General features: G+C 33.9%; 2 protein-coding genes, 1 long non-coding RNA gene and 1 other non-coding gene across 6 annotated transcripts; 2 read left to right on the top strand and 2 right to left on the bottom strand.

Annotated features, from left to right (window-relative positions):
- Window positions 1-8,195: 8,195 nt before the first annotated feature.
- Window positions 8,196-9,073, bottom strand: LOC113717252 (uncharacterized). Its single transcript, XR_011823230.1, has 2 exons — window positions 8,838-9,073; window positions 8,196-8,753 (listed from the first exon to the last, which is right to left on the bottom strand). It is a non-coding gene; the product is annotated as an uncharacterized lncRNA (long non-coding RNA).
- Window positions 9,074-10,024: 951 nt separating this feature from the next.
- Window positions 10,025-10,131, top strand: LOC113717442 (small nucleolar RNA R71). Its single transcript, XR_003454372.1, has one exon. It is a non-coding gene; the product is annotated as a small nucleolar RNA R71 (small nucleolar RNA).
- Window positions 10,132-12,604: 2,473 nt separating this feature from the next.
- On the top strand, window positions 12,605-26,313 carry LOC113717390 (protein ACCELERATED CELL DEATH 6-like). Of its 2 annotated transcripts, XM_027242218.2 has the most exons (4): window positions 12,605-12,918; window positions 13,066-13,705; window positions 24,264-24,793; window positions 25,543-26,313. In XM_027242218.2, the coding sequence occupies exons 2-4, from the start codon at window positions 13,078-13,080 to the stop codon at window positions 26,170-26,172; spliced, it is 1,788 nt and encodes a 595-aa protein (XP_027098019.1). In that variant the 5' UTR covers window positions 12,605-12,918; window positions 13,066-13,077; the 3' UTR covers window positions 26,173-26,313. The 2 variants fall into 2 exon arrangements, with proteins under 2 accessions (XP_027098019.1, XP_027098018.1); XM_027242217.2 differs by having other exon boundaries at window positions 12,605-13,705.
- Window positions 16,406-19,079, bottom strand: LOC113717391 (4-hydroxy-3-methylbut-2-en-1-yl diphosphate synthase (ferredoxin), chloroplastic-like). 2 transcript variants are annotated; one of them, XM_027242220.2, is made up of 4 exons: window positions 18,810-19,079; window positions 18,339-18,577; window positions 17,869-18,026; window positions 16,406-16,604 (listed from the first exon to the last, which is right to left on the bottom strand). In XM_027242220.2, the coding sequence occupies exons 2-4, from the start codon at window positions 18,544-18,546 to the stop codon at window positions 16,515-16,517; spliced, it is 456 nt and encodes a 151-aa protein (XP_027098021.1). In that variant the 5' UTR covers window positions 18,547-18,577; window positions 18,810-19,079; the 3' UTR covers window positions 16,406-16,514. The 2 variants fall into 2 exon arrangements, with proteins under 2 accessions (XP_027098021.1, XP_027098020.1); XM_027242219.2 differs by lacking the exon at window positions 16,406-16,604 and adding an exon at window positions 17,469-17,740 and having other exon boundaries at window positions 18,810-19,078.
- Window positions 26,314-26,843: the final 530 nt, after the last annotated feature.

Raw genomic sequence — 26,843 nt, 5'->3', positions numbered from 1 at the left:
TCACTTAAGGAAGATTCTAGGGATGCAGATTCCACTTATGGCATAAACTACACAAATGAATGGATTTACTTCTTGCTATTATTCTTGCTTAACTAGAGATTTATTTCCAAGATTACCAAGTCTCATTTTCATGATGAAATGGCCTAGAGCAATATAGATTTCCCTATTTTCATGGTGAAATACTACTACTACTCCGTTTTATTTCATGAAATGCTCAATAATCCACCTAAGTGTATCTCTATTTTCATGAACATATAACTCAAACTCTACTCATGTGTTTCAATTGTTATTACCAATTCTCATTGAATAATAACACTATAAACATGCTATTGGTGATCAATCAATAACAAGTAATAACAGCTACACAAGTAGACAAGTTAATACAAGATATAACAAGTGTAAATCACATTCAATTAGTATTATTTAGCCATAAGTTTCATCTACTCCCTAGATAAAGGAGTTTAGCTACTCATGAATGATTTAACAATCAAACTCACAAGTTTATTAATGCAAAACATCATAAAGTACAAGTATAAGAAAGATAAAAGAAAGCTTAGCCAATTGAAGATGAAGCTCTCCAATTCCTGCTATGTTCTTGCACAATATGATTATAAGTGAAACTCTCCCTCAAAAATGCTTCTCCAAGTACTCCTATCTAGAGAGAAAAATGTTACAAAATGAAAAACTAGCTACGTATGGTCCTCCAGGCTTCTCCCCTGTCTTTCTGCATAAAAGGTGGTAGAAATTCCATTCCTCTCACTTCATAATTTCCTCCACTCAGATTTTGTAAAAAGAAGTCAAAGATATGATGTTTCCTTTTGTCCACACTCATTTGGTCTTCTCTTTTGTTGCAGAAGCATGTGCCACCGATTTCTATCCCTCAAAATAGCTGGAAAAGTTGTGAGAAAGATAAAGAAAAACAGCTGTGCCACTTGCTGAAGAGAGAGACAGATCCGAGCCTCGGATCCGAGGGCTGAAAAATGGATCCGAGCACGGATTACAGGATCCGAGGACTTCCCATGATGGATCCGAGGTCGGATCGTCCTGACCTCGGATACATTCCGCCAGAAGTACAGACGAGGGGTCGGATCCCTCTTGTACACACGGATCCGAGCTCGGATCCGTGTTTGAGCAATTTTAGCTCGGATCCGTGTTTGAGCAATTTTCCAGTTTTTCACTTCTTCCCTTTTTCTACATTTTTTTGCTCCCAATTTCTTGTGTACTTTATCCTCTGGATGACCCTGACATTTCTTTCAACTTGTGCATGAATTTCATACATCAATTACCTTCACAATTTCACAAAATTAACGCATTAATCCACTCATTTATCAATTTCTTAACCCTTAAACAATATTTAAGCAATTATCACCAAAAGAGTTCAAATATGGCTTTAATCTTCTCAAAACATACCCAAAATTCATGCCAAATTCGTACAAAATGTACGTTAAATAATCACTTATCAGCCGCCCTTCCCTCGCGTCCTCCACAGCTCCATTGTCTTGCGCACGGCTCCGCTTCCTCCCGGTCCACTACTGTCACCAGCTCTCCTCCACTGCCGTGCCTCTTTTTCTTAGCCACTACCGCCCCAGTTTCTTCATTCGGCCACTGGGAGAGGTATTTGCTACTGGTGGAGTAACTGAACCTTAATTTGGCACCTCTATTTGGTTGGCTGCGTTTGTCGTGTCAAATATCTAAGCCGTTTTCATTGAAATTGCTGATTTTGAATTAAGATTTTGACTGGCCAACTGGAGCCATTTGTTGAAATTTTGGGTAAGCTGAAATATTGCACTTGTTTGTTAAATTGGGAAGCTCTTATGCTATTTACATTGCTTCCTCCAGTTGGGTGCATCTAATTGAATTGCTGGGAAATATTTTAACCATTTCTTTTAATTGCTAAGTTTGTTGAGGTTTCTTTTGGGATTCTGGTCGAATTATTTCAGAAGTTGCCTGATGAATTGGGAGACATTATTAGCAATTGATCTGTTTTGATATTGCTCTGTTGGTGGCATGTTCTCTTTCTTGTTGTTGGATTAACACTTGGGGCTATTGCTTTACCACTGCTTTGATCTGCTATAGCATTTGTTGAAATTTCTGGGGGCATTGTTAAAATTCTAGGTGGCCCGTGCTTGTTTTTAATTGTTGAGTTGGGGAACACCAGTGACTATGAATGTGCATTTGTGGTTGCTATCTTTGTTGGATATTCTGTCTTTTGTTGTTTGGGGTGATAATTGGCGTCAATGGTGAGTGGCGCCACTTACAAGCACAGGTTTACAACGTAGACGAGCGAATGACGAACATCACCCGCTAAGTAGCAAGGATGTCTCAGAACTCGGCTTCCCTCCACTGTTCCCTCCTATCCCTTAGCTGTTCAACAGGGAAGTTTCATTGTTCTCTTCGCTTTCATTACTTTATTCCCTCCATTGAGGACAATGTAAGATTTAGGTGTGGGGGGAGCAATTATGGTGCTAGTGTCTTTCGTTCATTTTCTTTTTCTTCTTTTTAGTGATTGGCTCGTAAGTGCATGCCAAGGTTTGATGTTGGATTATTGCCTCTATTTCTACTTTTGCCAAGTTTTAATAATAAAAGGGTATCAAGTTCATGTGGTTGAATCCAAAAACATCTCTTTGGTGAATATCGATGATTGTTTTACTCTTATAATTTTTGGTTAACTTTCCTAGGCATAGGGAATGATTATTGGCATTTTCATGTGAATTGGTCCGGTTATTAACTTTAGTTCTCCATGTTTGAAAATGAGGCTAGCTGATGCAAGTTTTCTTTTGGTTCTTGTGTTATATTAAGTTTTTGTGATTTTTTACTATGAATAAATTTGACTGTACTCCGCTATTAGTTACTACTGAGTAACCGGGGATCTGCACCTAAAAGTGTTGATTCTCGCGTCAAAAAGTAGTAATTGCTATGAGTACGTGGTCACGTGGCGATAGAAGCTGAGTAACCGGGCTCCTTCATCTGGCCAATGTTGGAGTTCGCGTCAAAAGGCTCAAATGGCTAGCGACTAAGTCTTTTGTTACTATTGAAAAACAAAAAAGAATCGCAAAAAAAAAAAAAAAGAGAAAAGTAGAAAAAAAAAAGTGAAGGTTGTGTTAGTGTGTAATAAAAGTCAGCTTGCCGAATTATGGATTTAATGTTGAAGATTTTGGTTAATAGTTGGACCATTTGCTGATGAATGTTGTGTGTCATTCCTTTTTCTTATATTAGTTAACCTGAAATTAGAGGAGTTTGTGGTTTAGAAGCTAACCGAAGTGATATTTCTTGGACTTGATCATTGATGCTTGATTATTATTTTTCTTGGTATCTTGGCAATTTGGTAGATAGAGCAATGGCCATTATCACATTTTGGTATCTGTTTACTATTCTTATGCTTGAGAACATGCATGGTTTAGGTGTAGGGGAAATTGATAGGTTGCAATTTTATCATTTATTTTATTATTAATTCTCCCTATTACTTGACCTGATGTGAATTAATTATTATATTCTACTCACTTTTCGTAATTTATATTTATTTCAGGGAGTAGAACAAAAATATCACAATAAAGGCCAATTTGACAGTTATAGGGAAAGAGTTCACATAGCAGGCAATCGAGGGTATTTTTGGAATAAGGAGATACAAGTCTTTTTTGGTAATTCGCAGAGGGCAGCATTAAAAGGAGGAACGCAGGGCTGAAGTAAGGAGTCTTCTTCTTCCCCCTGGGGGAGCCGCCGCACAGGAGGGAGCTGGCTTCCCTCTTAGTTTTTTCCATTTTTATAGTTTAGCTTTTCCTTTGACCGTTTGGTCTCCTTCGTCTTGTAGTGGAGAGCTTTTGACTTTTCCTTGGAATCTTTTGTGGCTACCTCCTATGTGAGTCAGGAGCATTGAAGACAAAATCATCCTTTGTAATCTTACTTTGCTTTATTCCTTCGATTGAATTGAAGTTTCCTAACTTTCTATACTATGGCCGCGACTGATGCTTTGATTTTACATGGGTTTTCCTCATCAGCAATGAGCTAAATCCCTTTGTCTAGTCAAGGGACAACTGAGGCTTTGATTTGCCTAAAAATTGTGAGATCGATTTAATTTAATCTTTTCCTTTTATTTATTGGTATTCGCATATTCCCTGATTGTAGTGCTTATGATCGTTTAATTAATTGGTTGTCTTGGATCCGGATAATTAGTTAATTTAATAATCTATTGTCAATTAGGGTGTTAAATCCGTAATTGTTTAATTGCTCTAAAATAGTGACAACTGGCATGATTAGGTTTGTGTCAGGGGAATACGCGGGCTAATCTAAAATAACCCTGGTAGTGCGTTATTTGGTTAGAATAGGGCTCCTCTAATACGTAAGGCAATTGGAAAATTAAATTCTACGGGCGTACCTAGAATTATTTCTCAATTAGAGCAGTGATTAACGGGCGTACCTTGATCACCGACACAGTAAGGAGGGGTTGATTGCCATCGCTTGTTTGGTAGTTATAACCTATTTATTGATAAATAATTAGAATTGCCTTTGTTTCGATGATCAATTAGGTGAACCATTGCTGAAGTTATTCCTTGGCTAGATCCTTAATTATCACTCATTTGATTTTAGTAATTTGTTATTTAATTTTTAGTAGTTTTTTAGATTTTATTTGAACTTCTTAAATTGTCACCCCTGAGATAAAAACATCCCCCTTGTCACTGTGAATTTAAAAAGAAACAATTACTCCCAGTCCCTGTGGATTCGACCCTGCTTACCACTATCTACAGAAATTACTTTTAGTTTGAGCAGGTTTTATTATTGCACAGGCTTCGACAACCTGTCATATATATATTTTATTAATTTTATTTATTGTATATATTTTTTTTAATTTTATTTTTTGAAATAAATATATATATAAATTTTTATATATAAATAAATATATTTACATAAATATATATGTAAATATATTTATAAATATATATAAATATATTTTAAACAAAATATATTAATATTAATATATAAATATATTTATTTATTTTCTTGTATATATTTTATTCATTTTATAAGGATATATATTTATTTTAAACAAAATATAAATATTAATTTTTGTATTAATATTTATATGTACATATATTTATTAAACAAAAAAATATATATAAATATATTTTTGTATATTTGGAGTTATTTTTGATATATTGTTTGGATATGGTGTTTTTGGAGTTATTTTTGTTTGTCTATTATTGTGACATTGTAGATGAAAAACAAGTATTTCAAAAACTCTCAAATCCAAACGGAGCCTATATCTTTTGAAGTTGAACTCTTTGTGTTATTTTGTGTGCTATTTCTATTAACAATGGAGTATAAACCATCCACCACATATAAGTTTTTCTGTCTAATTGTTTATTTTGTGAGAATTGAAATTTTATTGGTATGGATAGTTGAGTTTTTCTTTTCTTTTCTTTTGCTTTTTCATTTTTTAATTTTTTGGACAAAATCTGGCATAAAGCATAAATGACAAAGATTTTGTTATCCAAAGAGCACCTTGTTTTGATACCAATACTAATATTTTTGAAGATTTACAAATTTAATTAGGCAGTGACTAATCAAGAAGTTTTAATGGAAATAAAAAATTAAAAATAGAATGCAAAAAGACACATTGATTTGGAGTATTATATTTTGTTTATTATCTTCATAATTCAAATTTAATTAAGGTTATAGTTTTTTCATAACTACTGTGGTTGTTGCTATTATTGAAATGCAATAAATCTAATTATTAGAAAGAATGGTATTTTGGACGAATAGAAAATAAAGACCAGATCCTGCTTAGTCTCTCTTAACATTTTGTCTTGTCATTAACTATTGTTTTCCTTTAAATCAATAGCCATGACGTAATGAATTTCAATCATTAAAAAGAGTATAATATGGAACATTAATAAGGGCATAATTAGATTAATAAAAACTAAAATCACAACAATCATCATAAAAAAATTAAAGAGAGTATAATATGAAACTTCAATCATCAATTAACAAGGGTATAATTGGAATAACAAAATCTAATATCACTTCGCTTACACTCCAAACTCATGGTTCCTTTTATATAGTATATATAGTACGAAGAGATGTATATATTTTTTTTAAGTTGAACTCTTTGTATTATTTTGTGTCTTATTTCTATATCATTTAGGAGTCTTCGGTCAGGAAATATTGCTGAATTAATGGTTGGTCTAATTGCCTTTTCGCTTGGGCACTTGGGTCTTCATCCGGTTGTAGATTTAGGCAAAACATATGGACATGAGTTCAGAATTACTGAATTCAAATGCACTCCCATACCACTTACTGAAGATGTCTTCTTCAACAATAAAATTTGAGCAAAGGCCAAAATAGCCCCTAAACTATTTATCAAAAGCTGCAATAGTCCCTTAACTGTATATGTCTAGCCAATTTAGTCCTTTTTAGCTTGAGCCACCAGTGACACAAAATTCTCTCGTGGACTGAGGGGCAAAAAAGAAAGCCTACATTCCAGCCGTCATTAAAATCATTAAAAAAAAAAAAAAAGTTTTAACGGGACAAACATTTTTTAAGAAATTTGGCAATGTTTGCCCTGTAATACAAGCATTTCCAAACAACAACCAAACACAGAATGTCTCTAAATTAAAGTATTCAACAACAATAATAAAGAATAATTTATGCACCACTAAAGTAGTATATAATTTAGCAATGCATATAATTCTGGTCATCAGAATATAAGTCTATATGCCACCAAAATAAAGTCTATATTCGATTTCAGTTAAAAGCCACCATAAATATACAAACGTATGTCAAAGATTCATAATGACAATAGAAGTTTCTAGCCAAAACTAAGGCCCCGTTTGGCAAGTGAGTTTTTTAGGTGTTTGTTTAAAATTTTACTGTAGAAACTTTTAAAAAAATTTTTAAAGTGTGTAATTTTGAATATTTTGAAGTGTATAGTTTAAAATTTTTGAGAAGTTTTTTGAGATTACTGTAGATAAAGTTTTTAAAAAACTTGTAGCAGACAAACTTGAGCCTTAAGTTTTTTGCCAAGTTTGTTTGCTACAAGTTTTTTAAAAACTTTAGCTACAATAACCTCAAAAAATTTTAAACTATACACTTAAAAATATTCAAAAATTTATACACTTCAAAAATTTTTTTAAAAACTTTTACAGTAAGTTACAGTAAAGTTTTAGACAAATATCCAAAAAACTCACTTGCCAAACAGAGCCTAAATTTCCTTTAGACTTCAACTTCTTCAGCAACATCTATAGAAGCTGCATTAGAGTCCTTGCAATCACTCCCCGATGGCATTTTCCGGCTCATGAGCTTGCAAAAGGTGCATGTAATTGAGCCCCTGCAAATAAGAAATGAAGTCACATGTTTTTTTTAACATTAAACACATATTATTTCAGAATTATATGCACCTAAACTCTCAACAAATTCACTACTGACTTATTTATTGATATTTTCCCCTACAACTACCCCACCATGATGGGCTTTTTCTGAAGCTAATTCTACGTATGATGGACCACTTTGCCTTAAGAAGGAGGACCCTGAAAGTGACAAGGCTAAACAATTAAACAAATAGTCACATGCCGATATATGTTGAAAGTGAAACGTTGAAAGTGAAAAAGGCTAAACAACAAAGGAGGACCCCAAATAATTCATACCTAACGCAACGATGCGTACAATCCAGGACCACTTTGTCTTAAAACATGGGACCAGGAGTCTAGGACAATGAAAGGAACATCGCTAAACAATAAGACAAATAGTTACATGCCGTGGGCCACAAGCAATAATTCATTTTTAACGCAGACCAATATGAATAGTCACCCGCATCATACCCAGACCAATAATCATAAACGTTGCACCAAGCCTAACACAACCTTGTCGTACTAAAAAACAATATATATATATATCAATATTTCTAGTTACTTCTTTTGGTTTTTTTTTTCATGAGAAATAAATTAGGATAATGCCACTGAAATTGTTTGATTTTTAATTAGATATATGAACAATTTTTTTTTTCTTCTCGAGTTGGATGACCTAAATTTGCACGGTGGGCAAAAATTAATTATTTGCTAATCATTGGGATTGGCCGAGTGGCCCGGAGAAGCCTATTCATGGTACTTGTTACGTAGTAATAATAATGATGAATCATTATTTTCTTCTAAATCAATATATATGATACAATGAATTTTAATCATGATAATAAATTAAAAAGAGCATAATATGAAACTTCAGTCATTAATTAATAAGGGCATAATTGGAATAACAAAACCTAAGATCACAATGATACTTATATTTACACGCCAAAGTACCAAAACTCATGATACTTTTTATACAGTAATGATTTATATATGATTCTGATTTTGATTTCGGAATATGAACCAAACACTTCCTGCATTATTTTGACTTACAGGACAGGAAGATTTCAGTTTACCTCCAGTAAGTATTAACAAAGAAACAAAAATGAACAGGAGAATTCAAGGCTTGTTAGGATGTAGAATGACTGGAAGCCCTCGAGCTGGCCTTGGAGCAGGGTAATATATCATATTCTCACCCGGAATCAGTTTCTCCCATCTAAACCTTGTCACCACATTGTGCATAAAAACAAGTATCACCACCCGAGCATACTCATTTGCAGGACACATGCGTGGTCCTCCCCCGAATGGCACAAATGCATAAGGAGCTGGACCGTTTCCTTGAAACCTTGATGCCTCAAACCTTTCAGGGTCCAGAAAGTATTTTGGATTCTTGTGTGTGGCATCAAAAGTCCAGAAAATCTGTTGAAGTGTAATCATCAAAATTTATGCTTCATAGATCCGAATGTGGAACAAACTCCAAGAGGTATAGTTAATCGAGTTTACCTTGGAGCCTTTTGGTACTGTGAACCCTTCATAGGTGAAATCAGTAATAGCCTCTCTAAACCCCCCAAACCCTGGCGTCGATATCCTCAACACGTCACTAGCAACACTCCAAGAGTGCTTCATCTTCTGTATATCCTCCCAAGTAAGGTGGTCTCCTTTGGGCTTTACATCTAAAATTTCATTTTGTTCTGTAGGCACCAAGCATAGAGGAAGGATATATATGTGGAAGAAGATATGGTTCCTATTGGATATTATTTTTTCAACTTGTATCTCTCATTAAAGATAAATAGTTTAAATTTTAAATATTTAATAATATTTAATTTAAAAATTAACATTTCACTATTTAACGATGAATTTCCTTTCTAAGTATAATATCCAAAAGAAACGTAGAAAATTCAACTACTCTCCGATAAAGGCGCGGGAATAGATGAATAGAAAATAGATAGGCCCCCAATCCACTTACATTTTGTTTTTGGGCAAATTATTCCACTTGAATTTCTTAGAATCGACTAAGGGTCTTTCTCGACAAAATGATGGAGATTGACAGGTCAAGTTCACCTGTTACCCTTTTTTGGAGCAGCAAATAATTGTTTTTCTCTTTGAAAATTCCAATGGTTGAAAATAAGGAAAGTTTTTGAATTATGTAGCAACAACTAAAATGGACTGAGGGAAAAACTTAAATGGCACAAAAATAATGCTAAGAACTATACTACAAAAAGCCCTAAATCATTAACCAACGAAAACAGCCAAAACGAATATCTCAACTTGACAGGTGCCGAACCTGTGCAATAATAATTACTAAAAAGTCCTAATTACCACATCAATTAAATAATTATAGAACAAATCCAAGTACTGGAGCAGGGACCCTAGGTGTGCAATGGTCCATGCTAGTGCAGATTCCACATACTTTCGCTCGCGGCGTGTCTCTCATGGCCAATTGTCTCACAACAGACGTCAATTCTGATAGTTGCTGCTGTATGGATGAAGTCTCTACCTCGTTGACTCTACGGGGAGGGTTGCTCTCACGTAAGCCAAATTGCTGGGAGTTCTCTGCCATGGCTTCGATGAGCTCCCACGCTTCCCTCGGTGTCTTGTTTGCAAGTGCTCCCCCACTGGCAGCGTCAATGATACTCCTGTCTGTTGATTGGAGCCCCTCATAGAAGTATTGGATTAACAGTTGCTCACTAATTTGGTGCTGCGGGCATCTAGTGCACAACTTGTTAAACCTTTCCCAGTATTCATACAAGGACTCACCGGGATATTGTTTAATGCCACATATCTCCTTCCTCAAACTCGCAGCTCGGGATGCAGGGAAGAATTTTTCCAAGAATTTCTTTTTTAACTGTGCCCATGTGGTAATACTACCCGCTGGTAGGTAGTATAGCCAATCTTTTGCTGCATCCTTGAGAGAGAAGGGGAAAGCTCTAAGTCTTATCTGCTCCTCAGTGACCCCAGGAGGTTTCATGCTGGAGCAAACTACCTCGAATTCCTTGACATGTTTGTGGGGTTCTTCGCCAGAGAGACCATGGAAAGAAGGTAGAAGGTGAATCAACCCCGACTTCAGTTCGAAAGCAGTATTCTCAGCCAAAGTGGGGAATGTGATGCATAAGGGCTGGTGAGTCAGCTCCGGGGCAGCCAACTCCCTCAATGTTTGGGTGTTGGCCATGCTTACTCCGTCTTCTGCTGGCTCGTTTGCAGCAATTAAGTGCCCTTGTTTTCGTCTCTTGGTCTCTTGCCTCCGCTTACGCGCTGCCTTCTCAACCTCTGCGTCGTATATCAATTCACCTGTGCGAGAAGAACGGGGCATAAACTAGCAAAAGTATCAAGAAGAATAAAATAAAATAAAAATAAAATAAGAACTGAATTTGAAAAGAAACAAATAATCCAAACGCCAGCTCCCCGGCAACGGCGCCAAAATTTGACAGGTGCCGAACCTGTGCAATAATAATTACTAAAAAGTCCTAATTACCACCTCAATTAAATAATTATAGAACAAATCCAAGTACTGGAGCAGGGACCCTAGGTGTGCAATGGGTTACTTGATTCACCCTGTTCCCGAAGAGTTTGCTTGATCCGATATACCGGGTTTGTCTATAAAAATACTAATTTTGCGTACAATGGCAAGTAGGGTCGATTCCACAGGGAGCAGGTAGGAAATTATTTCTTTCCAAATCAGCAGAGCAAAATTGGGGGATTTTCAATGGGAGAGGAATATATAAATTAAAAGTAAAATAAAAACAAAGCGAACTAAATTCAAAACTAACTCACAAAGCACAATTCACTAAAAATAGCAATTAACAAAAGTTCTACCCAAAGGATCAACTGCTCAGGCACGGTCCAAGTAAATGTTCATCGATACAAAGATATTTCACCCATTCATCACTAGGTTGGTTATAGTTATCAATAAGCTCTGACAACCAGTTCTTCCTTACCTTTTCGACAGTCAAGGTACGACCATTAACTGCTTCCCTAACCAGATAACAACCCTAGGTACGACCATAGGAATTTAATTACCCAATTGCATTAAAGCTAGAAGAACTCAACCCTAACCAATAAACACGCTAAGAGGGTTTATTTAAATTAGATCTTGCATTTCCCCATCATAAAGCCAATTATGGTGGTTGCCACGGGGTGTTAACTAAATGAACAATTACGGATTCTATTTAATTAACGTGGCAGTAGGCTATTAAATTAAATCAAATACCCGGCCGTTGATATTCAATTAATCAAATACCCATGAACAATTAATTCAGGAAACGCACGAATAGCAATAAAATGGAAGAAATAATGAAATTCGATTAGATCTCACAGATATTATGGACCGCGCCTTTGCGTCAACCTTTGGGTAGAGGAGGAAATTAGCCGCTCCTCATCGTGTCAATCTTGCGCGAATCAATTAATTTCATCCACGCAGACATCAAAGAATCTGGAACAGTGAAGTACGAAGAAAGAAAAAAGAAAGCGTCTTCCTTATCTCTGCGTTGGCAATCGTACTGAATCCCCAAATTCAATGCCAAAAGCCCCCACGAATTGTACAGATCCGAAGACTCAAGTGAGAGAGTCAAAAACGTGAAAGCCAAAAAGCAAGAGAAGAGTCTCCAACGTCTGACGGCTAGGGAAAAGAAAACTAAAGCCTAAAATAGATGATGCATCTTGCTTTGTCCTTTTTCTCTTTATAGCCGCCGCAATTCCAAGGAGTTCAAAAGCCAAGAAACGTCTGGTGCAAATCAATCTGCAAAAGCCATTTCCCCCTTTGAGTTTTGATCCCATGTGCCTGGTCCACATGGACCACGGTCCGTCTTTCGGTTTCGTCCACCTTCCAAGGCGTGGCCACGCTCTGAAATGAAAAGTCTTCTGGAAATTTTTCCCCGCGATATCATTTTAATGCTAACCACCTACAATTCGCACAAATGTCAAATATGAGTGAAATCCCCTTTCTTAACACCATGAATGGCCAAAATTAGGACAAGATGACAATGCAAAACGTGCCAAATAACGGCTCTATCACAACTCTCGAGACACTTATAAAATAATTGAAATATTCATGATTTGTAGAACATGTAAAATAATTAAAAATATGCATTAATAATCGATTCCAAACAACCTCTACCCTCTTTTGTTAGCAAACGAAGCATGACAAGTAAATGCACTTAATTATTTTGCGTGCACATATATGATTTATAAATTACTGATCTCTATACAAAAAAATTGACACCAAAACTCGAATTTGCATCTGGATTCAATAAGATCCGAGGGATTCTGATATAAATCTGCTCGCACAAGCCTATGCCCATTATCCAGATCCAAATCTAGTATGTCAATCGGATCCCAGTCTGGATCTCCTTGTTTCAGCTAAAACCGACCCACTTAGACCACACATGTGAAGGTCAATAATATCGGCATAATTTTTGTCCCTCGTCAAAAATATTAGCAACGGTTGCAATACAAAAGACGAGCACCAATGCGCAATGGTTCTTAGAATTTTAAACTGCTGGATGCTCAGCTTTGCCTTATTCGTTCTTGTCAACTGCTGGATCCTTCCTCTCCTATCTCCTTTCATCCGTCAAAACCGCTTCTTCTGGTAATAATTTCGAAGCACATAACAAATCAATGGCTTCCGTATTTAATAGCTCAACAAATTAAATAAGCCGCAGATTGTTCTCATGCATATTTGAGCTACAACGCAGACAATAGGTTCAACCAGTTCTGATACTGACTATATAATTAGTTGCAGAAAGCAATGAATCCTGAATTGCGTATACTTGCACAAAAAGGGATGAATCCTGATTTGTACGCAGCTGCACAGTTGGGTGATTGGGCTGTAATTGGAAGATTTTCGGGCAAGTTTCCGACTCAGAGGACTCCAAAAGGAAACACCGTCCTTCACGTATTAGCCCAGTCCTGTGACTCTGCAGATGTAGTCCAACGCATCCTAGCGCGAAATTGCTGTTTGCTAATGAAAAAAAATGCTCGTGGTGAGACTGCACTTCATTTGGCCGCAAGAAAGGGGCATTCTGGCGTTGTTCGAGCACTCATTGATTATAGTAAACAGAACAAAGGATGTTGGTTTTGCGCCTGTTTTGTCGACAGATGCAAGAGGATGCTGAGGATGGCTAATGTGGATGGAAACACAGCTTTACACGAGGCAGTTAAGAACAACTTCTGTGAGGTTGCTAAGTTGTTGGTTCAAGAAGATCCTGGGTTCCGATATCGCCCCAATCATGCTATGGAGACTCCTCTATATCTCGCAGTTGAGAAGGGATATCGGGATATTGCGGATCTGATTTTGACGACTTGCAAGTCACCAGCTTATCTTGGCCCCGGTCACAAAACCGCCCTTCATGCTGCAGCAATATGGAATTTGCCAGGTACATTACATTATTAATTTGCATCAAGCAATGAATATAATCACCAAAAGAAAGGAAATTTTTTGAGCTTTATTTTTATTTGATGTTTGTCGACACAGGGTGTTCGGGTCAATCCTTACGGGGCCCGACTAATCCCCTGTGGCCCGGGCCCGGTGCCCCAACCCAACCCTAGCACGTTAAGTGTGCGGAGGAATCCAGCATCATAAAATAACATTCAACTTTAGCTTTTCTGTTTTTAGGACTGATTAAAAGAAAGGTAAATTCTGTAGTGTATTCACATATTCCAAAGACAGGTGTGGAAAGTAAATTATATGGCAAAGAAATTGGCATGTAGCAACCTGACATGTACGGAGATGAAGGGAATGTTTCTAAAAAAGTAAGTGGTGACCTATAACCGCGGTTTAGAAATGTGAATGTAGCGTACTGCAGAAGTTGGAAATGTATTGGGGTGTGACGGAATTAACATAAATATAATGGGCCTCCAAATAAAACACCGAAAAGGAAGCATAAGCAGTACTATCTATTTACGGGCATTACATCAACAAAATATTATCTATTTATGGACATTTTACTCTGAATCATTACATTTATGTAAAATACATAAATATGTGTAACTAAAATTGAAGAACCGTTACACTAATATTTTTACGAAAGGAAAATTGGTTGTCCTGTATTTAACATAAACTGATTTTTATGAAAGTAAAAAATATATTGCCCATAACATACCTATTCTTTATGATTTTTTTTTTTTTTTTGCATTACATCAACAAAACACTAGCTATTTACGGGTATTTTATTCTGAATCATTACATTTATGTAAAATACATAAATATTTGTAACTAAAATTGAAAAAGTGTTACACTAATATTTTTACGAAAAGGAAACTAGTAAATTTTATATTAAACAAATTTTAAATATGTGAAAGTAAAAAATTTTTGCCCATAACATACCAGCTCTTTATGAGTTTTTTGCATTACATCAACAAAATACTAACTATTTATGGGTATTTTACACTGAATTATTACATTTATGTAAAATACATATATGTTTGTAACTAAAATTGAAAAAGTATTATACTTATACTTTTACGAAAGGAAAACTAGTAGATTTTGCATTTAACAAATTTTAAATATTTGAAAGTAAAAAAGATTGCGCCCATAATATACCAGCTCTTTATGGATTTTTTTGCATTACATCAACAAAATACTAGCTATTTATGGACATTTTACTCTAAATCACTATATTTACATAAAATACATAAATGTTTGTAACTAAAATTGAAAAAGTAATATACTTATATTTTTACAAAAGAGAAACTGGTAAAATTTGTATTTAACATAAATTAAATATGTTAAAGCAATATTAAAGGTGATTTTATTAGTTACTTAATTTGTTGGTAAGAAACAAGGTTTCTTTTGCAAAATTTGTTCATTAGATTTTTTTTCAAATAATTAGGATATAAAGGTAAATTTTCACAATCTTTTGTTAGCAATAGACCCCAATTTCCTCCTAGGCAGTGACGAAACCAAGATTTTTTCCTTGATGGAAGGGCCAAAATGATTGATAAATAAAATTATTTTAATATGTTATGTTCAAAATAATTTTCATCTATTTAAATATATGACATCCTAAAATATCAAATATTAACTTTAATTATAAAGGTATGTCTATTTAATAAATATGTAGCATAGTCATAACTAAAATTAAGACAAGAAATAACATTTGATTAAATATCTTATACGAAAAAATGCACTTTTCATCCTCAAAATTTGGGTGGTTGGCCAATTTCATCCTCAAAATTTCACCCCAAACATATTGCATCCTCAAAGTTTCGTAATTTTGGCCAATTAAGGACAATTGATGGGAAATGAAGAATTAATCTTTAGAACCAACGATTTTACCCAACAAAAAATGGGTAAAATCGAATAGAGCCATTTTTAACAGAACAATTGCAACGGACAAAAAACTCAATTCTTCTCCTTCTTCGCTCTGCCTTTCTGTAACCCCAAAATTTTTTTGCCAATCTTTAAAATTTTAACAACCGTTATACAACTTTCAAAACAAATAAATTCATTCTAAATTTTTATTTGGGATTATTTCATAAACCAAATCGCGGTCACTTTGTGTAAAGTATCACTTTCCCAAAAAAGACCAGCTCTTTATGGCTTTCCTCCATTATAAGAACAAAGTACCCATTTTTTCATAACTAAATTTATTTATCGAATAAAATAAAAATAAATCCATTTTCTAATAAAAAATCAGCTCTTTATGGCTTTCCTATATTATAAGAACAGAGTACCCATTTTTCCATAAACAAATTTATTTATCAAATAAAATAAAAATAAACCGTTTTTTCAATAAAACACCAGCTCTTTATGACTTTCCTCCATTATAAGAACAAAGTACCCATTTTGAAGGCAAAAAGAAATTTGTTTATCGGATAAAATAAAAATAAACTCATTTTTCAATAAAACATCAACTCTTTATGACTTTTCTGCATTATAAGAAAAGAGTGCCCATTTTGTCATAAACAAGTAACTTCTTTAATTAGAAACCATCGACCCCTTACCAAAGACGATCAAATGCAGCAAGATGATTTTTTTGCAAGAAAGTTGCCAAAAGCAGCTTTGTGACTGTAGTTGCTACTTTTTTTTTCAACCATTTATTTAGCAAGAGGTATCATTAATGTCAATATTGAGATATAGCAAAAATTTTATATGAAATAACAAACCAATTTGTCATTACAAATACAAAACGAGCAACAATATATTACAACCAATACTATCAACAGTACAAAGCACAAAGATACTCAAATCAAATCATAACATGCATCTGCCTCTCTCTTCCCTTGAAGAGTTATTCGAACTAAGTCTGCTCCTTTATCAGCTATCCCCATCACCTACAACAAGTAACACTTAACCCTGAGGATAAGTGCTTCAGTGGACATCATTAAAGGATGACAAGCATGCCATTGCTTCCAAACTATCAAAAACAAGTTAACTGCTTGAATTGTTTGTCACTCCTAGTTTATGGCCAAATTTATGTTCTAAAGAGTTTCAGCTTATATAAACAGTTCAAAAAATCAATTGCAATTCAAACTGCAGCATTCTTCATTCTAGAAATGTTAAGCTTAGATGCACACAAACTTTTAGAGGAGATGCGAAAAGTACAATAGGTGATTACACTCATGCTTCATTTTACAAATTGTCTCTACTTTAAGAAAAAGATGTGTTCTTAATTCAGATTAGTTCTGCTATCTGGTTTCATTTCCAAATCCCATTGTCGAGAACAGAGAAAAGTTGTTAACATCCAGCAAGTTTTCTTTTTCTCCCGCAAAGTTTTATTGCTTGATAAACCCTATAAAAACCCCTATAAGTTTAAGTACCCCCAATCACACCTAGTAAACAATGCAAGTCAAGACTCAATCAAAGCAAATCCAAAATGGAACATGGCCATCTATACACAGGCATCAACCAGATTCTTCTTCGTCTTCTTCATTCCCACTTTGTTTGTTTGGCTGAGGGGGGGAATGGGCCCATAAGATGAATGAACTTTTAAATACGCCAAATATATAGCACACCAAGTAAAAACCTCACCAGCCAGATTCTGTAGAATCCAGCAAGAGGAAAGTTGCAGGCTTCCACAGTCTAACCATGTGATACCTGAGTAATTGATAGGATTGCAGTCAAGAAGTTCTCACGATGTAATTTCTTATAAGGATTAGAAGTCCATCAAAAACCGAAAATTACTCGAGATAGAAAGAAAAGATAACAATTCCATAATACTTACATTTCGTTCAGCCAAAAGAAGTACCAACAAAATAATGTATGGAACTATAAAATACATTGCTTGCTTGTTGATTGGACACAAATAGTTTCCTTACACCTCGGTCCTTTTACAAGAAAGCAGTCATTTTTCTTCAATCCTGTACCTTAACAAATACTATAAAATGCCATATAAAATCGGCAACTCTGCTCCAAGGAAGTTGATTCTGCAGCTAGCTAAAGAACTACAAGCCACGTCCACGCCCACCACCTGCCACCAACATTCAACCAGGGAAATCTTTCAATAAACAAACATAGGACTTGCTCTCCATATCAAGTCGTATCACTGAATAAAAATGTATTACAGAAAACCATCATGGAAGCAGAAATAAATAGCACCTGTTCAACTGTTCCAGCAACATCTTTAGTGTCTGTTGTAGTCATGGTTTGAACTCGTATAGGATGCTCACTACCGAGAGCCACGTTGCCAACCATCACTGTGCGATTTTTTCTCCTAATAGTTTTGTGCACAGACTCACAATATTTTTGTCTAGGAACTACAATAAGAAATTTGTTATCAGACTTCGATGCAGGCAAGCACAATTACAGTCAACCAAACTTTCTGCTTTCCCACCATCAAGAAAACATTCAAAAGAAAATCAAATCTTGATGAGTGATTTAATTTTCATGTAGCTACCCAAAAATTTCTTAGTTCTCAAGCAAATTATTGTAGGTCCCAGCAATTAAAACCAAACAATTTACTGGGTCTGTTTAGGGATAGGGACATCTAAATTAATTAAGCAAGTAAACTGCGAATATAAATTTTCACAAAACTCCATCTTAGCATAGTCCATTTTGAAAAATTATACCTAATAGTGGACTCCCTTCTGATGCAGGCTGAAGCTCAACAATTTCCTGTCCAGGATTTGAATTTTTTATTACGGAAACCTTGGTTCGACGAAATTTAACCCTTTGAGTGTTGGAAACTCTAACAAACTCCATGCTTTTTGCAAAACCCAGTCCATTTTCCCTGCTCTTTAGACCTGTAAAAGAAGCCGGAACTGCTCCAGTCGCCATTTTATCTCCAAAGTCTGAACCTTTTCCCCTCCTAAACCATCAAAACAAAGGAACTCCATTACTTTTAGCCCAAAAATTTACCTTGCGCTCAATTAAACATGTAAAACCCATTAAATTCTGTAAAATGGTTTTTATTTGAAACTTAAAATCAAGCTTAAAACAATCAAATTCACAGAAACCTTCAACCCCACAAAAGAAGCTTGCATCAAAAATAACTTCAGCAGTAGAATTCAGCAAAGGACAGCTGCTGAGAAAAAACTTACCAGAATCTGAAAAAATTGTGCTAAATAGCTAATCAAAAAAATGTATGATTTTAAGACAAAGCCCCTCTTATTATGAAGCTTGATTCCGTTGGAGATGGAAGAATCAAGAGGGGGAAAAAGGACAATAAAGTTTGGTGGTTGGAGGAGTTTTGAGAGGAGGAAAAATCAGCAACGGGTTTCAGACAAATTTGGAGGCTTGGACTGTACTTATATTATTCAGTAGAGTTGGAGCCGCACTTCTTTTGGCAAGAATCAGTATTTGGAGGGAAGCTTTCCCGCTAATAGCGTCAACCTTTCTACTTCTTGCTAAGGTTGTTGTCGCTAATACCCTTTTTTGTTGTAGTGAACGAAGGAAAACTATAAAGAATTGGTGTTTTATTGAAAAATATATTTATTTTTTCAACTAATAAATAAATTTATTTATGAAAAAATGGGTACTTTGTTCTTATAATAGAGGAAAACTATAAAGAGTTGGTGTTTTATTGAAAAAATGGGTTCATTTTTATTTTATTCGATAAATAATATTTTTTTAGAAAAATGGGTACTATATTCTTATAATGGAGGAAAGTCATAAAGAACTAGTTTTTTATTGAAAAAAGAGTTTATTTTTATTTTATTTGATAAACAAATTTGTTTATGGCAAAATGAATACTCTTTTCTTATAAGGGAAGAAAGCCATAAAGAGCTGATGTTTTATTGAGAAACGGGCTTATTTTTATTTTTTCGATAAATAAATTTTTTTATTTGATAAATAAATTTGTTTATGCCAAAATGGGTGCACAATTCTTATAATAAAGGAAAGGCATAAAGAGTTCGAATTTTATTGAAAAACGGATTTATTTTTATTTTATCCGATAAATAAATTTTTTTTAGGAAAAGGGGTACTTTGTTCTTATAATGGAGGAAAGCGATAAAGAATTGATTTTTTATTGGAAAACGGGTTTATTACAATTTTATTATATATTTTACAAGGTTACTTTTCATAGTATTTTAAAATATATAAATACAAAAAATATTAAATTATACCTATAATCATTTATTATACAGGTATATTATGAGTACTTACTAACTAAGATTTATCCCCATATTTGTATAGTTTGTTGTGACAATCAGGTTTGTCCCCACATTTGTTTGAGTTTTGATTACAATGGATATAAGCTATTCCCTCCAAACCCCAAATTTTGAATTATAACATTCAACCAAAACATGCTCAAACTCTCAGGCTCGGTCATACAAGGACAGCTAGTGTGAATATCCGTGCTACACACGGTGCTTACATTATTAAAATAAATCAAAAGATTATACCATTTTAATTTGAAAAAAGTTAAAAAATTATACCAACATAATTAAAATTTAAGATTTATCTAACAATAGTTCAAAGTATGAAAAAAAACTGTAAATCATTCAAGAATTGTGTTTTTGCAAAAGATGGATCTTAAAATAATAATAATAATTTATATTAGAAAATGAATGATATATGGATTGAAATAAATGTAATTGCATGTTTTTTTATTTTAAAATGAAATACTTACCAATATTATGCATTCGATTTGATAATCTTATATATATATGCATTATGAGAATATATATATATATATATATATATATATATATATATATATGTATATGTGTGTATATGTGTGTGAATTAACTACCTTTGAATTAATTTTTGTTAAAAAAATTATTTATTTTTAATGCCTTTATAATTTGTGAATGATTGTGAGAGTAAAATATATTATGACAATAAGATACGTTGAATTGTGAAAATTGTAATTTAAACAGGCTCCTAAATTTTGGATATTTGACTTTCGTAGTTGCGAATTTCTTAAATTAACGGTTAGTTATTACTCTAAGTGATATGATAAGTGTCAGTAATAAATGTGAGATGTGAATTTGAATTTGCAGATATCATTTTACAGGGGTGGTTATTATCCGTTAGTTAAAGTTTAGGAGTTTGAATTTTATGGGGTAGTGGAAAAAACATGAGGGAAATGTGGAAAAAATATAAGCATGATTATAGGATTTGTAGGGCCGGTTACATGATTAGTTAAGAGATAAATATTTTTTAATTATAAAAATGTAAAATTCTATTAAAATAGCATTCAGACTTTTGATAATTTTGGAAGCTCCTTATCCAAAACCCCCTCAGCAATACATATAGATATAGATACTAAACGATAGTTATGATAGCGAAATAGTTTTTACCTGATATAACATATTGTTACACTTTTAGCGATCATTTGATTTATTGTTGGACCTGTTCACCTAAATAAAATAACACCTAAAATTATGGAAGCAAGTTTCCTATCTAAAATAGTAAGTTAAGTGTAATAGATTAGTAACTTTTATACCTCAAAGGTAAATTGGAATAAATATTAAACTTAATTTTTAAATAAATAGATTACTACTTGATATCCCAAACTTACTTTTAAAAGAGTAAGTTTAGTTCAAATAACAGTAAGTTTTTATACATAAATAGTAATTCTTACTAATAACATGGCAATAAAAATGATTAAGGATCAAAATTTACCATTTTTTGGAATGCATGTACAATTTTTACATTAAAACCTTATCTCAAAGTAGTATTAGGAAGTTTATTTGAAATAATGATAAGATGTTTTTATTAATGATTAAAACTTAGTACCTTAGTTAGTAAGCACTCATAATATACCTTAGTAAGTTTAATTCAAGTAATAGTAAGTTTTTATACATAAATAGTAATTATTACTGATAACATGACAAATTTGATTAATAATCAAGATTTATTGATTTATGGGACGCATGCACTATTTTACTTTAAAACTTATCTCAAACTAGTATTAGAAAGTTTATTTGAAATAACGATAAGATGTTTTATTAATGATTAAAGCTTAGTACCTTAGTTAGTAAGTACTCATAATATACTCGTATAATACATGATTATAGGTATAATTTTAAATTTTTTGTACTTATATATTTTAAAATACTATGAAAAATAGTATGAACTAAACCTACTCTCCAAAAAGTAAATTTCGGATATGCAGTAGTAATTTATTTTTAAAAATTTTAAGTTGCATATTTATTTCAATTTACGCTTGAACATACATCGATCGGTGCTCTCTGGATGCGTCCAAACTCCAGTGAATGTCTTTAAACTAAATTCTAATCAAAGTAGTATCCAAAATGTAATGATTCAGAGTAAAATGCCCATAAAACTTAGTACAAGGACAACTAGTGTGAATATCCGTGCTATCCAAAATATTTATGTATTTTACATAAATGTAATGATTCAGAATAAAATGCCCATAAATAGATAGTATTTTGTTGATGTAATGCCCATAATCGGTGGCCCCAGGATGGCTTTGTTTAGTAATTAGTACTGCTTACGCTTCCTCACAAATGTTTTATTCTTAGACCCTTTATATTTATATTAATTCCGTGACATTCCAACACATTTTTAGCTTCTGCAGTACGCAACATTTCCAAACCCCGGTTATAGGTCACCAGACTCACCACTTGCTTTTGTAGAAATATTCCCTTCTTGATTCGTACATGTCAGGTTGCAACGTGCCGCCTTGTTTGCCATATGTTTTACTTTCCATACCTCTTCTTTGACTACTAAACATACCGTAGCAACATCCTAAAAGAAAACAACACATTCAACTTTAACACAAGGCACTTTTGAGAAAAATGCAGTCTCCCTGTCATGTCAACTGGAAAAGAAGGAAAAAACAAATGCCTTCGAAGTGCGTTTGAAATCGAAAAAAGTTATTCACGTCCAAAATAATTCAGAAAGATTGTACTGTTATAACTGAAACAGACTTGTGATATGAACAACTAAGAAATTTCCTCCTGAGATTTTCCAATTTCTTCAATTTTGCATGTGGATGCTATTCTATCAAATCCACCTTAGCGGAACTAGAAATTGAGAATTGAGAGAGGGAAGATGTATACCTGAGGGGGTACCTTTAAATTTTCGTAAAAAGATGGGGGCACACTCTGATGTTTACAAGGCAAAATGTTAAATTTACTGAAGTCTAAGACATGAGTGTTTTTCATTTGTTTTTTACGGTGAATTTCTTGAAAATTGAATTTAAATTAAAAAAACTACATATCAGTTGCTGAAGTTAAGAGAAGAATTGGTGCAATGCAAAATGTGGTCGGTTGTGTAAATTAATGGAAAATGGTAATTTGATTCAAAATTTCCCACGATTTCAAGACTTCAACGCAATAGCAAATTTGGACTTTTGATAATTTCAAACGATCAAATGATGAGTTGAATTAATATATGAACATAATAAAATGGCACAAAAATAATAGATAACCCTGTGGTGAATTAGTAAATGGTTTATGTATTAGGTGGAATAGTAATAGATAGAGTGCCTCTAAAATCTCTCTAGCTTACAAAAATATTAGTTTTTTTTTATCAAACCTTATTAGATAAATCCAATTAGGTAAGTCTACTTGTTTAATTTCTATTTCTAAACGCACTTACATGCATCATATATCCTCTACCCGCTGCTTAAACTTGTCCTCAAATCAACCATGAAACCAAAATACACTCATATAAGTAGTTCAAAAAATCTAGAAACTAATATTTGTTAAATTAAAATTTTAGCACATCAAAATAAAACACCCCATCAGAAAAAAAAACATTGGTTAAACTCAAGGTTCAACAATCCCATCACATACAATATAGGAAAAAACTTTTACTCCAAAGTTCATGGTCAAATGGGTCAAAATGAAATAAAAACTAAATGCCACAAAAATCCCTTCAAAGATAAATTGGTACATTCTTTCTTCTGGTTCTCGCCTATGAAATGATATATTCTTTCTTATGTTTTAACTCCTCATCATCATCTTCAACTGAACTAAACTTTAATCGTTTCACTGCTGACTTCTCATAAGCATTAGAATATGAGAATAAGAAATATGAAGAGAAAAGGATGTTTTTCTAAGCAAACACTTGGATAACTAAAACTGAAAAGAACGAATGTAATTTACCTGCAACTTAATTCCACATTCAGTTTGCTGAGCACAATAAAACTTTGAATGTATTTGGTTGAAACCTTATGTATTTGCTGAACACATATGAGCTGACCATTCTTTCCTCGGTACAAAAAGCAGACTCAGATGCAATCAAAGAAATACCAATAATTATGAAATATCTAAAAATCAATAGCAAATTATATAAAAATCACCATTGGCTGTGCTTTCTTAGCTCCTCTTATCGAACTTTATTGAAAAATCATTCCTGAAAACCCTAATAAGTAACCTATCGATCATATAATCAAATTAATCAATGGTGAGTGTACCTCCGGATATCGGGTTTTACTCTACCGTGATTGTCCCCATCCATTAATCTCTCTCTCACACACACATATAGTTCCACTTGAATATGTCTCAGTTTTAATAATCGATTCGTATGGATTAATGAATTACACTATCGTTTAGTAAAACATCAGCTGATTGCAGAACTCATGGAGCTGATTTTGCAAAAGCTGCCTCACATTATCAAAAGGGTAGATAAATTTCGATGGACTGCGCTTCATTATGCTGCTAAATTCAATCATCAAGACGTGGTAAAACTATTATTATCTGCTAAGAGGTCTATGGCTTATGTTGCTGCCCGCAGGGATGACTCCAAGACTGCTCTACATGTTGCTGTAATTGAGGGACATTTAGGTGTGGTGCAAGAGCTTTTATCCGATTGCCCAGATTGTTGGGAGAAGTGCACTAATAAACAACAGAATATCCTTCATCTTGCAGTAAAATATGAACAAAGAGATGTCTTGGAATTTGTCCTATATTATCCTTGGGCTTCTGAACTCATTAATCAGAAGGATAAGAATGGAAACACTCCTCTCCACCTGTATGTTGCTACCAAAAACTTAGATGGAAATAGCCTTGTAAATCACCGCTGTGTGGATATCAATTCTTTCGATAATTGGAACTCCACGCCTCTAGACAGATTAGTACCAGAAGATGAGCTTTCAGGAAGACAGGTAAGAATTTTTCCTCCCGCCTTCCCCGGGCCGTGGGTCTCTTTGCATGGTCTTATTGGTTATATTAGAAAATTTGTTAATTTTTATACTTTTACTAGGTCTAATAAATTGGATGTTCTACCCGCATTTTTTTTTGGAGTTCATAAATGATAAAAAAGAAAATGAAAAAAAGAAGAAGAAGAGTATATAATCAAATAAACAATGTAACCATATATCCATGAAAGATTTTGATCCCTTAAATATGAAAAGAGTGATTTATTTTATGCTAGTATAGAAATTGTTGGTCCAAATAAATAGACATTTGTTTGTTACATTTCGAAGTACTTTTTTTTTTTATCATTCTTTTCATTTTTTGGTAAAATGAACGGGTTGTGCTCCAGTTGAAAATAAAAATTAATACTTGATCCTCCATTTTCTATGCCAAATGTTTAGAACTTTTAACACTAGATATAAGATACAAGAGATAAAATAGGCATAGACTAGTGAGTTAAACATCAAAATTTGTTGCAAAAAGTTTTAGAAAACAAAGAATTGCTTTGCTGATTGGATTGAATATCATCAGCAGATCACTTCCTTAGCCGGTCCAAGTATAAATGTTAACATTTCCAATTATGTATCCTTTCTCTCTATATTATACATGTTTTGTCAGAGTGGTGTCGTAAGAGCACTCCAAGACTGACTTACATTAACAACCAAATGCAATCGCTGACATTATTGTTGCAATTTGGCGCCTAAAACCATTTGCGTAGATTTTAATCAGGGATGAGTTGCGGCGAGCAGGTGGCTCTCCAGGTTATCGAAATTTAGCTACTGTAAAGAAGAATTTACGATCATTGAAAACTGATGAACCAGAAAAACTGGGAAGACTGGCAGGGACTTATTTGATTGTGGCCACACTGATTGCAACAGTCACTTTTGCGGCCGGTTTTACTGTCCCAGGTGGATACAATAGCAGCGGTGGCCCAAACCAAGGCATGGCAGTTCTAGGAAAGAAAGCAGCTTTTATTACATTCGTAATTTCAGATTCTTTAGCACTAGTAATCTCCGTATTTGCAGTGGCTCGACTACTTCAGTTCGTGTGGATAAAAAAAGCAAAATTGTCTCAGCTAGAAGGCATTCAGGGAGACATTTTTCTTGCTCTCATACCAATGATGATAGCATTTGTCGCTGGCTTGTACTCAGTGCTACAGATCTTGAGTCTCAAGATTGTGATGTGCGTGCTTGCTGCTTTCTTTGGCTTTCAGATACCACTGATGTATTTTACGGTCATTCCGAAAACAAAGACTTATGTATCCACATTCAGACATACTGAAGCCGACAGTTCCTTGAGTATAGGTAGATTCGGAATTTGGTTTCAGGACTTACCTGAAGCAGATTAGTTTGTGCTAGTAAATTTGTCACCTACAAACTACTACTAGCACGTACTACATGGTATCATACTTTTCTGCATTATTTGGAGGCTTTGACCTATGGAAACCATTTGGCCATTTATCTAATACACTATTTTCAGTATCTGTTTATTCCCCCAGTACAATTCTTCCTGGTTACGTGACAGGTCGTCAGCCTGTGCAATAATAATAATAAATATAGAACCTAGATACCACTAAAAGCAGTCAATAATCAATCCTAGGTACTGGAGCAGGGACTCTAGGTGTGCAATGGGTTACTTGATTCACCCTGTTCCCGAAGAGTTTGCTTAATCCGATATACCAGAATTAATTAATTGACAAAAATTACTAAATAGTAGACAGTGGCAAGTAGGGTCGTCTCCTCAGGGACTGGGGATATCTGTCTCTTTTTAAAGTCCAATTGATAAGGGGGGATTTCACCGGAATGAAACTAAAAATAATTAAACAATTTAATTAAAAATAAATAAATCACTAGCACAAGTAAAGCAGGAATTAAATCAAGAATAAATAAATTCTAGCCAAGGATACAACTACTGAGGCACAGTCCAATCATCCGATCATTGATGCAAGAGAGGTTCATTTAATGTATTAATAGGCTAGTTATAGTCTGACGACCAATTTTTCCTTAAATTATAGATGAC

The sequence above is a fragment of the Coffea arabica genome, chromosome 11c (assembly GCF_036785885.1).
Source record: "Coffea arabica cultivar ET-39 chromosome 11c, Coffea Arabica ET-39 HiFi, whole genome shotgun sequence".
NCBI classification, from domain to species: domain Eukaryota; kingdom Viridiplantae; phylum Streptophyta; class Magnoliopsida; order Gentianales; family Rubiaceae; genus Coffea; species Coffea arabica.
This window is presented reverse-complemented; position numbering and strand designations above follow the sequence as displayed.

Excerpts from the sequence above, each read along its gene's own strand:
- LOC113717391 (XM_027242219.2), bottom strand. The coding sequence starts at position 18,546 with ATGGCGACTGGAGCAGTTCCGGCTTCTTTTACAGGTCTAAAGAGCAGG. Across the intron at positions 18,027-18,338 it reads AGAAGGGAGTCCACTATTAG|TTCCTAGACAAAAATATTGT; the intron begins GTATAATTTTTC and ends TTCTTATTGTAG. Across the intron at positions 17,741-17,868 it reads TTGCTGGAACAGTTGAACAG|GTGGTGGGCGTGGACGTGGC; the intron begins GTGCTATTTATT and ends TGTTGGTGGCAG.
- LOC113717390 (XM_027242218.2), top strand. The coding sequence starts at position 13,078 with ATGAATCCTGAATTGCGTATACTTGCACAAAAAGGGATGAATCCTGAT. Across the intron at positions 13,706-24,263 it reads AGCAATATGGAATTTGCCAG|AACTCATGGAGCTGATTTTG; the intron begins GTACATTACATT and ends AGCTGATTGCAG. Across the intron at positions 24,794-25,542 it reads ATGAGCTTTCAGGAAGACAG|ATTTTAATCAGGGATGAGTT; the intron begins GTAAGAATTTTT and ends CCATTTGCGTAG.